Below are 17,500 nucleotides of genomic sequence, written 5' to 3'. Positions count from 1 at the left end.
AGAGGGAGGGGAGGGAGGGAGGGAGGTGAAAATAAACGTATGAATAACTTGCACACATTCTTTTTTTGTGGACCCAGCATCAAATTTCTGCTTTTAATCCATTTAGAGAGAATATATTAGAGGATTATGGCAAAAATGTCTAAGTGGTGTAACCATAAAAACTTTGTACCAAATAATTCAACTTGCTTAAAAACAGTAAATTGTCAATAAAACACCATATCAACTAGTTTGGCATGATCTTACATTATAACTTTTATATTAAATAAAGGTAATGGAATACAATTGTTCTAAATATTACATTTACTCTGGTAACCATGGAGACCAGGGAAACATTTACATTTTTAACCTTTGTGTCGTCCTCCCGGGACAAATTGACCCCGTCTGTTTTGACTTTCCTCCCTCCTTCCTTCCTTCCTCCCTCCTTTCCTTCCTTCTTTCTCCCTTCCTTCTTTCCCTCCCTCCCTCCTTCTTTCCTTCCCTCCTTCCTCCCTCCTTTCCTTCCTTCTTCCTTCCTCCTTTCCTTCCATCTTTCTCCCTTCCTTCTTTCCTTTCCTCCCTTCCTTCCTCCCTCCTTTCCTTCCTTCCTTCTTCCTCCCTTCTATCCTTCCTTCCTTCTCCCTCCCTTCTTCCTTCCTTCTCCCTTCCCTCCTCCGTCCTCCCTTCCTTCTTTCCTTTCCTCCCTTCCTCTCGGGAGAGAGAGAGAGAGAGAGGAGATGGTGACAGAAAAAAAGAGGAGAGAATGATAGAAAAACTACCTGTGTGTCAGACTCAGGTGAGCTTTTCTAATGTTAGCTTAAACTGGACTATTATTGCTTTTTACTTCTACTACTAATGTCAAAATGTCAGATGTTCATGTTAAATGTGGCCAAAGTGTCAAATAATAAGGTAAATGTATGTAGAAGGGAGTAAAAACCAATATCAAATCTATTTTAATCAAGTTTTAATGCAGCTTTTATTCAACTTAATCTTTGATTTTGTCTTTTTTAATCTATTTTAACCTTGTTTTTTCTAACTTTCTAATAAACCCTTTTGCTTTTAGCTGCATAAAGGACCAGTATAAGATTACTAGCTACTCCATTAGAGCCCCAGAATATAAAGATAAGATTAAGGTTAAGTGATTAATCGTCTTTAACCACTTTCAGCCACACTGCAGCAAATTATGTTTTTTTGGGATTCTGGAAGTTTTTCCTTGATTTTAAGATCTCATCATCTCATCTCAAGGTTTATTTTAATAATATCCTCAATAATCCTCAACATAGAAACACTGGTATCTTCATAGTATATCAATTTAAATGATTTCAACTATTTTCAACTACTTTTTTCTGTTTAAATTAAATAATGCAGAAGTAACAATTATTATAATTATATTATTTGTGTTTTTTTTTAAATGCTTTGTTGTTTAAGTTGTGAACAGATTGCAGCACCATACTTGCTAAAAGATGACATAAGAAACATATTTTTTTCATCTTAATAAGTAACAAAAAATCTAAAATCAAAGTAAAGTTCCAGCGGCCAGATGTTTAAAAACAACAGCTCTCTCTCTCTTTTTTTTTCTCTCTGGCTGCAAAGATTTGGTGTAAAATATAAAATAATATTGAATGTTTCTTTCCCTGCCAGCCAGTTTCTGCCTGCTGAATTTTTTCTCTTCTGCTTTTTCTCTCTCTCTCTCTCTCTCTCTCTGTCTCCATCTCTCTCTCTCTCTCTCCATCTCTTTCTTTTGTATTTATCTCTCTCTCTCTCTCTCCATAACTTTCTTCTCTCTCCCTCTCTCTCTTTTTCTTCTCTCTCTCCCCCTTTCTCCCCCCTCTCTTTCTCTCTCTCTCTCTCTCTGTCTCTCTCTCTCTTTCTCTCTCTCTCTCTCTCTGTCTCTCTGTCTCTCTCTGTCTCTGTCTCTGTCTCTCTCTCTCTCTCTCTCTCTCTCTCTCTCTCTCTCTCTCTCTCTCTCTCTCTCTCTCTCTCTCTCTCTCTCTCTCTCTCTCTCTCTCTCTCTCTCTCTCTCTCTCTCTCTCTCTCTGCTACATTCATATGAGTTCTCCTCTCAGAAGTCACTCTGTTAATCCAAATATTAATAATGAATGGAACAGAGTTGGGCCTCGGTTATGGCCACCTGTGTGCGTGTGTGTGTGTGTGTGTGTGTGTGTGTGTGTGTGTGTGTGTGTGAATATACCTGATTGGTGGGAGGTGATGATGGTGAGCAGCACTCGGCCTTCCTCCATTATTCCCTCCTTCATAGCGCTGTGACTGTCCACGTTAAGCTTGAAACTCTGAAACAGACAAAAAAAAAGTATAAAATATTAATAATAACATTCAGCTAGTTTTATATTAATGTAAAAGTCAAGTTTATTATAAGTTAAGTCTTATTTAGTTAAAATTCTTGTGTGATAAATTATGGTGTTTACAAGGGAAGGAAAGAAGGAAGGTAATGGGTAGGAAAGAATGAGCGAAGGAGGGAGGGAAGAAAGAAGGAAGGGAGGAAGGAAGGGAGGAAGGAAGGAAGGAAGGAAAAAGGAAGGAAAGGAGAGAGGAAGGGAGGAAGGAAGAAGGAAGGAAATGAGGGAGGGAGGAAGGAAGAAGGGAGGGAGGAAGGAAGGAGGGAGGGAGGGAGGGAGGGAGGGAGAAAGAAAAAAAGGAAGGGAGGAAGGAAGGACAGAGGAAAGAAGGAAGGGTAATGGGAGAAAAGAAAGAGAGAAGGAGGGAGGGAGGAAGGAGGGAAGGAAAGAAGGAAGGAAGAAAAGAAAGAAAGAGATAAGTAGGGAAGGAGGAAGGACAGGAAGGAAGGAAAAACAGTAAAAACAGACGGGGAGGACGACACAAAGGTTAATTGTATGCTCATGTAAATGTAAGTAGCTTAATCCACAAGTGCTAATGCCCCCCACTGGTCAGATGTGGAATCACATGCAAAATACAGTCGCTTCGATCAGTGTTTCAGTTTATCTTTTGCACCACTGGTTCATAATGTTATTTTGTGTTTATGCATCAATCATAATGTATTTATATAGCAGCTTTCATTCAGGTTAATGTAGTTCAACTAGCTTCACAGTTGATTGACAAGCTGATAATAAGACAGAACAAGTGACGACATAAAGAAAAGGAATAAAAACAAAGAATAAAATAATAATGAAACCAATGCACGCAAGAGAAAATAAGTATGTTTGAATGTTTAAATAAATAAAAACTTAGAAAAATAAATAAATAAACAATGTGAAAGCTTTGTAAGTAAGATATTTATCTGATACTTGTAAACCAGGTTATTGTAGTTGGTCTTTTTCTTATTTATGCTTATTTGTGAAAGTTTCTATTGAAAGCACAGTTAGTCCAACACGTCTTTTAGCCATGTGGGGAGTTCTGGTCCTCTGAAATGAGGCCAACGTGAAAGTAACTTAAAACTGCATTCTATCAAAAGGCCACCAGGGGGCGACCGTTTTGGTGTCAAAAGGACTTCCGTCTCTATACAAGTCAATGGAGAATTCACCAACTTCTCACTTGATTTCTAACCTCAGTAAACGTTTTCAAAATGTGTTTATGGTCTCAATCGCTAGTTTAAAGCCTTCTTCAATGCAGTATGATGTTCATTTGGGACATTTTGGCCTCCCTGATTTTATATGTGACGATAAAGCAGGGTATGCATTAGGGCGTGGCTACGAGGTGATTGACAGGTTGATTGGTTCACAGGTTCAGGAGGGCGCCTCATGCTCCTCCTGATGCCCATATAAGTAGAATCCCTGTTTTTATTTTACCCAACATGCACCTGAAATTTTCAAGATGGCGCTGCTCAGATCCGATACTATTGGCCTCCGAGCAGCAGTCCACAAACCAATGGGTGACGTCACAGATGTTACGTCCATTTTTTATATACAGTCTATGGTTTTAACTGTATTTTCATTGTCTTTATAGTTTCACCCTCTTCTTCTTGTTAATAAACCTGTTGCTGACATAACTGTGTCTCCAGAGTCCTGATGAGGGAAAGGTGTTTGGCTGCCTGTCAACATATATACACACACACACACACACACACACACACACACACACACACACACACACACACACACACACACACACACACACACACACACACACACACACACACACACACACACACACACACACACACACACACAAACACACACACACATCATGTGTATCCATCTGAGGACAATCCAGTTAATATGTGAGATAATGTGAATAATCTGTGTGACACTCGCAAGTCAGACGATCGGACGCATCGGGAAAAAAACAAACTCATTTGGAAGAGGAAGTGAAGATGAACCATAAGCTTAAACACATCCATCACAGATTGCAAACTTTCCTGCTCAAACTTTAACCCTCCGTACTTTATTCATATACTGTAATCAAGTACAGCTCACTCGTGCAAAGAGGGATTATTATGAGGCTGCAGCTGACGATTAATTGGTTTGGTCTATAAAATGTCGGAAAATTGGGGGAAAATGATGATTACTGCTTCCCAAAGCCATCCAAATAACTCATTTCAGCTGCAATTTTATCTGCAAATAAAGTGTTTTAACGTCAAATTTGACCCATTCTTTACATTTAAGAGCTGTAAAAACACCCAATACTCATTTACAATAGGTGGACTTTTCCTAATGTGACCCTGACTGTACAAAAATGGAGATAAAAAGCATATCTTTTTTAAATTTTTGTGCAGCTGATACACATTTTTGTGTATGAAAATGTCTAAATTTGACTTGTTTTTCAAAAATCAGCATTCAAACATGTTGCTGTATTATCTATAATCTATAAAATGTTGTCCTGGTCCATAAAATAGTGATTTTAAATGACTTTTTTCCCTTTAAATAAATAGAATACACTCTTTATTAATGACTGATGGGGAATTTATGAATGGGAATTGGTGTTGAGACTGATTCTGAGTCAGAATATAAACAGCATGTAAAGGGTTAAATAATCCAAATAAACTGTCTAATCATCTCCTATGTTTCCAGAACTCAGCTTTTACTTTAATGTCATATTACTGACAGCAATATATAAGATACCAGTTGTAATAAAATGAAATTATTATATCTGAAGAGGAGATCTGAGTCAGATTTTGATTCAAAAAGAAAAAAAAAATTCAACTTGATTAGACGTGAAAGTAGTTTTTACTCTCCGCTTAGATCTCTCTGTAGAGAGCAGGAGACGGGTAACATGAAGGAAATAGAAAACACATAATGGCAGTAATGCAAACAGGAAAGAGGGAAAAAAAGAGGGGAGAAAAAACACTAGACAGATGTATGAATGGATGATAAATAGATCGATGGATGGTTGGATGGATGGAGGCACAGAGCAGCCTCGGGCAGTGTTGGAAAACACTCCAGTCAGATCTCTGAACACCATTACAGCCCTTTCTGATCTGATGTGAGCGTGCATGTGAGCGTGCATGTGAGCGTGCATGTGTGTGTGTGTGTGTGTAAATCTCAAGGTGCTCAAGCCTCAAGTCTTAACCACTTCTGACATCCTGCTGTGCTGCAGTGGGAAATGCTTCACACACATATTCACACACACACACCCCTGAAGCTGTCAAGAGTGTGCTGAGCGTGCGAGCATCAGCGATACTCGTTTATTCATACTCATTTAATACCGAGCAACAATTGTGCACACGTGGAATTAAATAGTATAATATAACCACAAATGCATGTGACTAATATCAATTTGCAGGAGATCAGGAGGCTAAAAACATGAGTGCTGTTGTGTAAAATAGTTGAATTTCATGTTTAAATCTAAACTTAACCGCTATAAACTGGGCCAAAACAGAACTTAAACATTACGGTGACGTCGTTATCTGACAAATGGAGAGAATATATGATAAATAAATGAAAGATTGTCATTTTATTTGCTATGAGTTTGTAAAAAATGAAAGCGTCCAGCAGCAGTACAGCTCAGTGTGTTCAGCTCTGCCTGAGACAGTCCTCCGTCTGCACTGAGGGATAAACATCAGTCAACACATGACAAGGTCAGACCTCCACACCACCAATATTTATGGAGCAGGTTACACACAGTGGAGACGAATGGGACGAGGCGTTTTCACCCCTCAAACATACACACACACACACACACACACACACACACACACACATATACTGAGGGTCCGGGAGGGAAGAAGACAAACATTTGATCTACTGTCTTTCAGGATCAATTAATCAAAAAACAGTAAAAATAGCCCATTGCAATGTCTCCATGGTCCATGTTGATGTCTTCAAATGCCTCATTTTGTACTCCCAACGCTTCAAAACTGAACAATATTAAATGTGTCTTAATACAAAATCATGAAAATCAGCAATATCTTAAAGTCCGTATAAAGTAAGAATAAATATGTGTTCTGAGTTTGACATACTACAGAAAAGTGTGTTGTTAACCACCCTGCCAAATTCGAATGATTAAAAAAATCGCCAAATATATGAAATTAGGCTTCAAAGTTGTGTAAAAGTCAGCCTGCTATCTCTGCTCCGAAACGCTGAAGCCCCGCCCCCTACCAAGTGTCACCTGTCAATCAAAGTCACCACCTCTACCAGAAAACATGGACGCTACTTCTGAGAGCTTTCTGCTGCTAACTCTGCTGCTAGCTCGGCTACTAGCTCGGCGGCTAGCTCAGCAGCTAACTCAGCTACTAGCTCGGCGGCTAGCTCGACGGCTAACTCGGCAGCTAACTCGGCGGCTAACTCGGCTAACTGTAGACTGTAGTAGTATTGTGCACTGAATGTATTTATACCTATATCTAAATGTGTAATTACTATTATTATAGGATTTCTGTCAATCCAACAGTCATATAAGTGACTACATGTTTCAGCATTACACAGTTTAGTAAAGTTAGTTGTAGAGATCTCTACTAACACAGAAGTACTATAATGATCAAGTGAGTCCTCAATAACTTTATTAATTGTTCCAAGTGTCTTCCAAATTCACACATCAAATGTAAATTTTTTTAAATATCCAGATATACGTGTTGGTAGGCCATGTGAATTACAGCTGAATTAAGACCTTACATACAGTAAAATTGGTGATAAAGTGTTTAAAAAATGTGACACTATGTTCTATCCATAGTATATAAGTGGACGTAACATCCGTGACGTCACCCATTGGTTTGTGGACTGCTGCTCGGAGGCCAATAGTATCAGATCTGAGCAGCGCCATCTTGAACATTTCAGGTGCATGCTGGGAAAATAAAAACAGGGATTCTACTTATATGGGCATCAGGAGGAGCATGAGGCGCCATCCTGAACCTGTGAACCAATCAACCTGTCAATCACGACGTAGCCACGCCCTAATGCATACCCTGCTTTATCGTCACATATAAAATCAGGGAGGCCAAAATGTCCCAAATGAACATCATACTGCATTGAAGAAGGCTTTAAACTAGCGATTGAGACCATAAACACATTTTGAAAACGTTTACTGAGGTTAGAAATCAAGTGAGAAGTTGGTGAATTCTCCATTGACTTGTATAGAGACGGAAGTCCTTTTGACACCAAAACGTTCGCCCCCTGGTGGCCTTTTGATAGAATGCAGTTTTAAGTTACTTCCACGTTGGCCTCATTTCAGAGGACCAGAACTCCCCACCTGGTTGTATCACAGAGATTTTTAAAGCAACTGATGTAAATGTTTTAGTTTTTTTTAATTTTTTTTATCACTTTGAAACACCGCAATAGGGATATTCAACACCTTTTTTAACTTTATGTATGTGTCGCTTATATAATCAGTTTCTTTAAATGTGACTTTTTCCTGTGTGTTTTTATCCATGGAGGCTCTCACTGCTCATCAACATGTTTTTAACCTTCACTGACATTTCTTCAGATGAAAATGTGAACTTCTCTTTGTTCTAAATGTTAGTTTCAGGTTTGTATTGATTTATTTTTGTCTGTTGTTTCTTAAACAGAGAAAACAGCAGAACTTCCTTCATCACAGATATTTTGTTCTCATCACTTTGTAAATTCATAAAGAAATGTTCCATCAAACTGTAATGATCATGATAATAATCATTAATGATGTTCTTGTACATAGCTGACATTCTGGGTTAAACTAACTGACTGTGTGGATGAAGTCAATCTGAACATGAAATCATTGATCACACTTTACTGATTGGATGTGTGAACAATCTGAAGCTTCAATAATCAATAAACATGATTTTTATCAACAGTGATCAAAGTTTGTTCTTCTCATTCAAAGCTTGTGGAGAAAATGTGAAACTACAATGAGAGTTTATTAGAGGCAGTTTCCCCCCTAAAACATCACAAAGTTCACATAATAATACTGCAGTACTTTTACTGTAATACTGCATACTACATCACTCATAATACTGCAGTACTTTTACTGTAATACTGCATACTACATCACTCATAATACTGCAGTACTTTTACTGTAATAGAGTATTTGTACATTGTAGTATTAGTACTTTTACTGCAGTAAAGTATCTGAGTACTTCTTCCAGTACTGCTGCTGACAGTTTTTACAGAGGATCATGTGACTGTCAAAGGTCGACATTAATCAGCAGAGTTTCTGGATAAGATGAACTTTGGTTTTATTTGCTTGTATTTAAAACACAAACAACATTATTAAAATATGAAAGCTGTTGCAGGTTATATTTGATATTGATACAGTATTAAAGATTTACTGATACAATGATCAATAAAGCTTTAAACACAACAAGCTCCACTCTGGGATCAGAGTTCATTGTTCTCTCCCTTTAAATCTACAGTTTGTAGATGGGTGTAACCAACATGTGACGCAGCACAGAGCTGTCAGGCTGCATTTATGACTGAATCACATGTTGTTCAGATCAAAGTTCAAACTTATTAAACTTATCAGGAAGTGAAGCTCAGACAGTCGTTGCCTCTGAGAGCTGAAATGGCGCAGAAAGATCAGCTGGACCCAGAAACCTTCTCTTGTGTGATCTGTCTGGATCTACTGAAGGATCCGGTGACTACTACCTGTGGACACAGCTACTGTATGAGCTGTATTAAAGGATTCTGGGATGGAGAGGATCAGAGGAAGATCTACAGCTGCCCTCAGTGCAGACAGGCATTCACACCGAGGCCTGTCCTGAAGAAAAACACCATGTTAGCAGCTTTAGTGGAGCAGCTGAAGAAGACTGGACTCCAAGCTGCTCCTGCTGATCACTGCTATGCTGGACCTGAAGATGTGGCCTGTGATGTCTGCACTGGGAGGAAGAGGAAAGCCACCAAGTCCTGTCTGACGTGTCTGATGTCTTACTGTGAGAATCACCTCCAGTCTCACTTTGAATCAACCAAATTAAAGAAACACAAGCTGGTGGAGCCCTCGGAGAAGCTCCAGGAGAACATCTGCTCTCGTCATGATGAGGTGATGAAGATATTCTGCCGTACAGATAAGAAGTGTATCTGTTATCTGTGCACTATGGAGGATCATAAAGGCCACGACACAGTCCCAGCTGCAGCAGAAAGGACTGAGAGGCAGAGAGAGCTCGAGGTGAGTCGACTAAACATCCAGCAGAGAATCCAGGACAGAGAGAAAGATGTGAAGCTGCTTCAACAGGAGGTGGAGGCCATCAGTCTCTCTGCTGATAAAGCAGTGGACGACAGTGAGAAGATCTTCACTCGGCTGATCCGTCTCCTCCAGAAAAGAAGCTCTGATGTGAAGCAGCAGATCAGATCCCAGCAGGAAACTGAAGTGAGTGGAGTCAAAGAGCTTCAGGAGAAGCTGCAGCAGGAGATCACTGAGCTGAAGAGGAAAGACGCTGAACTGAAGCAGCTCTCACACAAAGAGGATCACAACCAGTTTCTACACAACTACCCCTCAGTGTCACATCTCAGTGAACCTACAGACTCATCCAGCATCAATATCCGTCCTCTGAGATACTTTGAGGATGTGACAGCAGCTGTGTCAGAGCTCAGAGATAAACTACAGGACATCCTGAGGGACAGACGGACAAAATTCTCACTGACAGAGACTGAAGTGGACGTTTTATTGCCACAACCAGAACCAGAGTCCAAGACCAGAGCTGAGCTCTTAAGATATTCACGTGAAATCACTCTGGATCCAAACACAGTAAACACATATCTGTTATTATCTGAGGGGAACAGAAAAGTAACATATACTAAACAACCACAGTCTTATTCTAGTCACACAGACAGATTCATTAATTATACTCAGGTCCTGAGTAGAGAGAGTCTGACTGGACGTTGTTACTGGGAGGTGGAGAAGAGGGGAACAGTTTATGTAGCAGTCGCATACAAGAATATCAGCAGAGCAGGAGATGAATCTCTATTTGGACGTAATGACAAATCTTGGTCTTTACATCGTTCCACTAACAGGTATGAATTTTGCTTCAACAACATTAAAACTCTTGTCTCAGGTCCTGTTTCCTCCAGAGTCGGAGTGTACCTGGATCACAGAGCAGGTATTCTGTCCTTCTACAGCGTCTCTGAAACCATGACTCTCCTCCACAGAGTCCAGACCACATTCACTCAGCCTCTCTATGCTGGACTTTGTCTTTATCGCTTCTCTGCAGCTGAGCTGTGTTAAGTGAAAAAGACAGAAGTCATTTCAGACTTCATGTGTCAGATGTTGTACGTCTCCATGCTTCTGAGATGCTCAGAGATCAGCTGGCACGCTAATAGGGATATATAACACTTTTTATTACTCATGTATGTATTATTGAAATATGGAATTATAGAATATAATTAGGGGATTGGGGATTTAACATCAGTTGTTAGAACTTTGAGCTTTTACAAATTGTAAATAGAAACCACTGAGACTCTTGGAGAGGTTATCATATAGTTAATGTTGAGCTTATAGAAGAAAAAAAGGTGTCAGCAGCGACATTAAGCATTCGAATAGACGCATCATGTAAAGGGGGTTGTGTGTAGTTTCTCTTCAAAACCTTATGCCATTGTTGTTGTGACCAGTCACTGCTGCTGTGATCCTGTGATTTATGAGTGATTTATTCATGATATGCATTTAAATACAAAGTTAAACATAGTGCTCCTTATACTTAGGATGGGTTTGATGCAAAGACTTCAGTGATATTAAGGGTGTGTGATTGCTGTCTTTAGCTCGGCGGCTAACTCAGCAGCTAGCTCAGCTGCTTGCTCGACTTGTAGCTCGGTGGCTAACTCAGCTGCTAGCTCGACTGCTAGCTCCGCGGCTAACTCAGCTACTAGCTTGACTGCTAGCTCTGTGGCTAACTCGGCAGCTAACTTAGCTAACTGTAGTCTGTAGTAGTAGTGTGCGCTGAATGTATTTATACATTTTTTTCAGACCCGCCCACTAAATCCTGACACAGAAATCTTGAAACACCTAGCCTAGCCTAGCTCCACAATTCAAATCTAAATAGTTGAAATGCTTTTTACACATTTTTTAGAAATACATTTATGACCTATTTAATGTGTTTAGAAGAAAATGTCTGAATTCACATTACACAGTCTTTAACAATTAATTGGTTAGAAAAATTTGTAATTACTATTATTATATGATTTCTGTCAATCCAATAGTCATATAAGTGACTACATGTTTCAGCATTACATAGTTTAGTTAGTTGTACAGATCTCTACTGATAAATAAGTACTATAATGATCAAGTGAGTCCTCAATAACTTTATTAATTGATCCAAGTGTCTACCAAATTCACACATCAAATGTTAATTTGTTTTAAATATCCAGATATACGTGTTGGTAGGCAATGTGAGTTACAGCTGAGTTAAGACCTTACATACAGTAAAATTGGTGATATAGTGTTTTAAAAATGTGACACTCTGTTGTATCACAGAGATGGTTTTAAAGCAACTGATATAGCTATAAAACAAAACAAAACCCACGACCAGAGCTGAGTTCTTAAAATATTCACGTAAAATCACTTTGGATCCAAGCACAGTAATAGGGATATTCAACACCTTTTTTTAACTTTATGTATGTGTCGCATATATAATCATTTTCTTTAAATGTGACTTTTTCCTGTGTGTTTTTATTCATGGAGGCTCTCACTGCTCATCACCATGTTTTTAACCTTCACTGACATTTCTTCAGATGAAAATGTGAACTTCTCTTTGTTCTAAATGTTAGTTTCATGTTTGTATTGATGTATTTGTGTCTGTTGTTTCTTAAACAGAGAAAACTGCAGAACTTCCTTCATCACAGATATTTTGTTCTCATCACTTTGTAAATTCATAAAGAAATGTTCAATCAAACTGTAATAATCATGATAATAATCATTAATGATGTTCTTGTACATAGCTGACATTCTGGGTTAAACTAACTGACTGTGTGGATGAAGTCAATCTGAACATGAAATCATTGATCACACTTTACTGATTGGATGTGTGAACAATCTGAAGCTTCATTTTCTACTTATTATATGTGACTGTCAAAGTTCGACATTTATCAGCAGAGTTTCTGGATAAGATGAACTTTGGTTTTATTTGCTTGTATTTCAAACACAAACAACATGATTAAAATATAAATCTGTTGCAGTGATCCACTCTGGTGTCATATTTCATTGTTCTCTCCCTTTAAATCTGCAGTTTGTAAATGGGTGTAACCAACATGTTACGCAGCACAGAGCTGTCAGGCTGCATTCACTGATGAGTCACGTGTTCAGATCTGTTCAAACTTGTTTCACCTGTCAGATCGAGACTCAAACTTATTAAACTTATCAGGAAGTGAAGCTCAGACAGTCGTTGCCTCTGAGAGCTGAAATGGCGCAGACAGATCAGCTGGACCGAGAAACCTTCTGTTGTTCGATCTGTCTGGATCTACTGAAGGATCCGGTGGCTATTCCCTGTGGACACAACTACTGTATGAGGTGTATTAAAGGATTCTGGGATGGAGAGGATCAGAGGAAGATCTACAGCTGCCCTCAGTGCAGAGAGGCCTTTGCACCGAGGCCTGTCCTGAAGAAAAACACCATGTTAGCAGCTTTAGTGGAGCAGCTGAAGAAGACTGGACTCCAAGCAGCTCCTGCTGATCACTGCTATGCTGGACCTGAAGATGTGGCCTGTGATGTCTGCACTGGGAGGAAGCTGAAAGCCTTTAAGTCCTGTCTGACCTGTCTGATCTCTTACTGTGAGAATCACCTCCAGTCTCACTTTGAATTAACCAAATTAAAGAAACACAAGCTGGTGGAGCCCTCGGAGAAGCTCCAGGAGAACATCTGCTCTCGTCATGATGAGGTGATGAAGATATTCTGCCGTACAGATAAGAAGTGTATCTGTTATCTGTGCACTATGGAGGATCATAAAGGCCACGACACAGTCCCAGCTGCAGCAGAAAGGACTGAGAGGCAGAGAGAGCTGGAGGTGAGTCGACTAAACATCCAGCAGAGAATCCAGGACAGAGAGAAAGATGTGAAGCTGCTTCAACTGGAGGGGGAGGCCGTCAGTCTCTCTGCTGATAAAGCAGTGGAGGACAGTGAGAAGATCTTCACTCGGCTGATCCGTCTCCTCCAGAAAAGAAGCTCTGATGTGATGCAGCAGATCAGATCCCAGCAGGAAACTGAAGTGAGTGGAGTCAAAGAGCTTCAGGAGAAGCTGCAGCAGGAGATCACTGAGCTGAAGAGGAAAGACGCTGAACTGAAGCAGCTCTCACACACAGAGGATCACAACCAGTTTCTACACAACTACCCCTCAGTGTCACAACTCAGTGAACCTACAGACTCATCCAGCATCAATATCCGTCCTCTGAGATACTTTGAGGATGTGACAGCAGCTGTGTCAGAGCTCAGAGATCTACTACAGGACATCCTGAGGGACACATGGACAAACATCTCACTGAGAGAGACTGAAGTGGACGTTTTATTGCCACAACCAGAAGCCAAGACCAGAGATGAGCTCTTAAGATATTCACGTGAAATCACTCTGGATCCAAACACAGTAAACACAGAGCTGTTATTATCTGAGGGGAACAGAAAAGTAGAATGGTCGTATCAACACCAGTCTTATTCTAGACACACAGACAGATTCACTGATCAGTATCAGGTCCTGAGTAGAGAGAGTCTGACTGGACGTTGTTACTGGGAGGTGGAGTGGGAAGGAGTAGTTGAGGTAGCAGTCGCATACAAGAATATCAGCAGAGCAGGAGATGAATCTCTATTTGGATGTAATGACCAATCTTGGTCTTTAGTTTGTGACACTGACAGTTATGAATTTTGCTTCAACAACATTGAGACTCCCATCTCAGGTCCTGTTTCCTCCAGAGTTGGAGTGTACCTGGATCACAGAGCAGGTATTCTGTCCTTCTACAGCGTCTCTGAAACCATGACTCTCCTCCACAGAGTCCAGACCACATTCACTCAGCCTCTCTATGCTGGACTTTGTCTTGGTGATGAATCCACAGCTGAGTTGTGTAAAGTGAAAAATACAGGAGTCATTTCAGGCTTCATGTGTCAGATGTTATAATTCTTCATGTTTTTGTCTCCATGTTTCTGAGATGCTCAGAGATCAGCTGTCACGCTAATAGTGATATATAACACTTTTTATTACTTATGTATGCATTGTTGAAATGGTATAGAATATAATTAGGGGATTGAGGATTTAACATCAGTTTTTTGCACTGGAATATCTTCCTTGAGCTTTTACAAATTGTAAACAGAAACCACTGAGACTCTTGGAGAGATTATAATATTGTTAATGTTGAGCTTATAGAAGAGAAAAAAGGTGTCAACAGCGACATTAAGCATCCGACGCATATAGACGCATCATGTAAAGGAGGCTGCGCGTAGTTTCTCTTCAAAACTTTAAGCCATTGCTGTTGTGACCGGTCACTGCTGCTGTGATCCTGTGATTTATGAGTGATTTATTCATGATATGCATGTAAATACAAAGTTAAACATAGTGCTCGTAATACTTAGGATGGGTTAAATAAGAAGAAAGACTAAATTCAACTGTACAACTGTATGTGTGACAAATTAAGTACCCTAAAAGCAAAATGATCAGTGCAACCCTTGTCCAAATTCTGCAGGTGTTACATACCAAAAGTTTCTCTTTGGTACAAAGTGAAGGTGAAAATTAAACTTAAAAAACATAAAAAAAAAGTGATATTAAGGGTTTGTGATTGCTGTATTTTGCATTTTGCAAATAACACTAAATTAAAGCTATGACTACAATCTGAAAATGTTTGACTTTGCTGCCCCTAGTGGTCATTTCAGGGAATTACAATGTGGCTTTAAGTGTATTAATGAAATTACTTTTTTAACCATATTTATCAAGTTTCATCCAAATTAGAATTTTTTGTTTTCTCTTATTGATTTTACAATAAAACTTTCATATCAATACTGTAGCCAAAAAAAATCCTTGATGTGATGCTTTCAGTGAGGCGCAGATGTGGCCGGTCTGGGTGAAATTAAAATCAGCGATCAGAATCTGTAAAAGATAATAATAATAAAATAAATCCTGCCATGCTGCATCAATATGTGTTGTGTTTTTTTTAGGATAACAGAATGAATCGAGTTCAGCGCCTGCAGCCGATTAAACAGCATCATAAGAGAGGATGCAACAAAGTCAGCCTTTAACAGCAGGTGCCAATGGGGTTTAAAAGCTGACATAAGATGATTTTTTGTTTGGCTTTTAATGAGGAAGATCAGTGGAGCTTTTTTTAGGAGGGTTTAAAGCCAGTTTTAGAAAGAGAACTGGCCCATATTGAGCTCAGCAGGGATTAAACCCTTCAACCCTTTGCAAATGTTAGTGCCTTGCTCTTCCCATTGAGCTATACGCTGGCTCTTAAAATAAAAAAGCCCCACATCTTCTAACAGTCAGCTATGAAGGATGTGAGCAGATAGCGGGCGACACTGTCCCTTACATATTCCATTTCACAGATAAAGACTAAAATATCACTTTGAAAAACCCAAACCATCAGCCATATCTCTCCAGGACGCACCCCAAAACACATTCATACATCAATATTATCCAAATAAAACATGACTGTCTGCATTCTGCAATCATTACTGCCCCCAGCAAAACGTCGTAAATTACTCCAAATCTCACGGCTGATTGAGTAATTTTACAGACTCGGCGGGCCACTCTGCCCCACATAATTTCCAGATAAGCCGGTGAAATACCTCACAGCTAATAAACATAAAGTACATCTATCAGTGCTACAGAAAACACAGTGTGACTGTCTGCGTATCAGGGATAGGGCCGGCTATAAGGAATGAATTAGGTTGTGCAGATTAACCAGGCTATCGGAGAGCGATCGTATTTCAGCGCCTTATTCCACAAGCGATTCAGCTCCATTCCCCCCCCCCCCCCCCCCGTTTAATATATGGAGAGCATAGAATCGATAAGAGTAGAACAGCCAGCCATCAATCACGCGATGATAAGGCATGCAGAGCAGCTCTGCTTTTATGCACGTCAGACAGCAGGCGGTAATAAGAGGCTGCGTGTATGTATTTATGTGTGAGTGAGAGAGAGAGACAGAGAGAGAGAGAGAGAGAGAGAGAGAGAGAGAGAGAGAGAGAGAGAGAGAGAGAGAGAGAGAGAGAGAGAGAGAGAGGAAGTGTGAAGAAAACAGAGACAGCCAGTGTGTGTGTGTGTGTGAGAGATAGACAGAAAAGACAGAAGACAGATGGAGAGGGGGAAAAAAAAACCAGTGTGTGTTCACCTACTTGTACTGGTGAACAGAGGAAAAACTACAGAAGGTTGTGATTACAAAAAAATTCGTAGAAGAAAGACTCAATTTTTTTCCAGTAAAGGACCCATTAGCTGTGACAAATTTCATGGGCAAGCATCCTTCAAAAGCTTCCTATGAAAGCGTTTGTGTGTGTTTGTGTGTTTGTTGTTTTGGAAGACTGAAGACTGAAGCTGCTTCTCCTCCTTCACAAATGTGACAGTTTAAAGCTTTAAAGAGACAGACTGGGCTTCATTCTGGTTGTCATCAATGTATAGAAATGTCCATTCAACAAGTATAGAGACATCATGTTAACCCTTTCACACTGTCTGAGTCAAAGTTCGGACATTTGACAGCTGTAAAAAAACAAAAAAAAAGCCCTTTTACACATGTTTGAGGCTATTCCTGGGTTCCACCATCCTTACATGAGCTGTGTCCCAATTCAGGGGCTGCATCCTTCGAAGGACGCATTTGAAGGCCGATTACGTCACAACGCCGCGGCCTTCTTTTCCCTCAGTTTGGAGGATGCATCGCTACTGTCTTTCGCTGCCCCCAATATCCCAGGATCCTTTGCACGGCCGCTGCTCAGTCCTGAAGCTATGGCTTAATCATCTTTTAAACTTTCATTCTACTCTTGCACTTCCTTTTGTTCTTTCTCTCTTACTTTCGCAGGCCTGGGCTTCAGAAATCGTGACATAACGATAAAGGCGGGAACATCTGGTGACGCAACCAGGAAATCCGCACCTCCGAAGGCCGCATCAACCGTTGTTAAATGGGCAGTCGAAGGAGTCGCCTTCGGAGGCTGCAAAGGCTGCGTCCTTCGAAGGATGCGGCCCCTGAATTGGGACACAGCTATGGACTCTTATATCCACTGTTGCCCCTGACAGAGAGATTTAAATCAGCATTTCCTCTCCTCTAAT

The 17,500-nt window shown here is 40.1% G+C and overlaps 1 protein-coding gene across 1 annotated transcript; it reads left to right on the top strand.

Moving 5' to 3' along the window:
* The first annotated feature begins 8,853 nt into the window (after nt 1-8,853).
* On the top strand, nt 8,854-14,374 carry LOC134001221 (tripartite motif-containing protein 16-like). The gene is made up of 2 exons (XM_062440790.1): nt 8,854-10,137; nt 13,955-14,374. Exons 1-2 carry the CDS (start codon nt 8,854-8,856, stop codon nt 14,372-14,374), a joined length of 1,704 nt encoding a protein of 567 aa, XP_062296774.1.
* The last annotated feature ends 3,126 nt before the right edge of the window (nt 14,375-17,500 follow it).

Source organism: Scomber scombrus, chromosome 19 (genome assembly GCF_963691925.1).
Source record: "Scomber scombrus chromosome 19, fScoSco1.1, whole genome shotgun sequence".
Taxonomy (NCBI): Eukaryota; Metazoa; Chordata; class Actinopteri; order Scombriformes; family Scombridae; genus Scomber; species Scomber scombrus.
Note: the sequence above shows the minus strand (reverse complement) of the source record. Positions and strands in the feature narration are given on the sequence as shown.

Bases quoted from the DNA above. Each gene is read 5' to 3' on its own strand.
- LOC134001221 (XM_062440790.1), top strand. From the start codon at position 8,854: ATGGCGCAGAAAGATCAGCTGGACCCAGAAACCTTCTCTTGTGTGATC. The intron at 10,138-13,954 runs GTCCTGAGTAGA...GATCAGTATCAG, and splicing joins GATTCATTAATTATACTCAG to GTCCTGAGTAGAGAGAGTCT.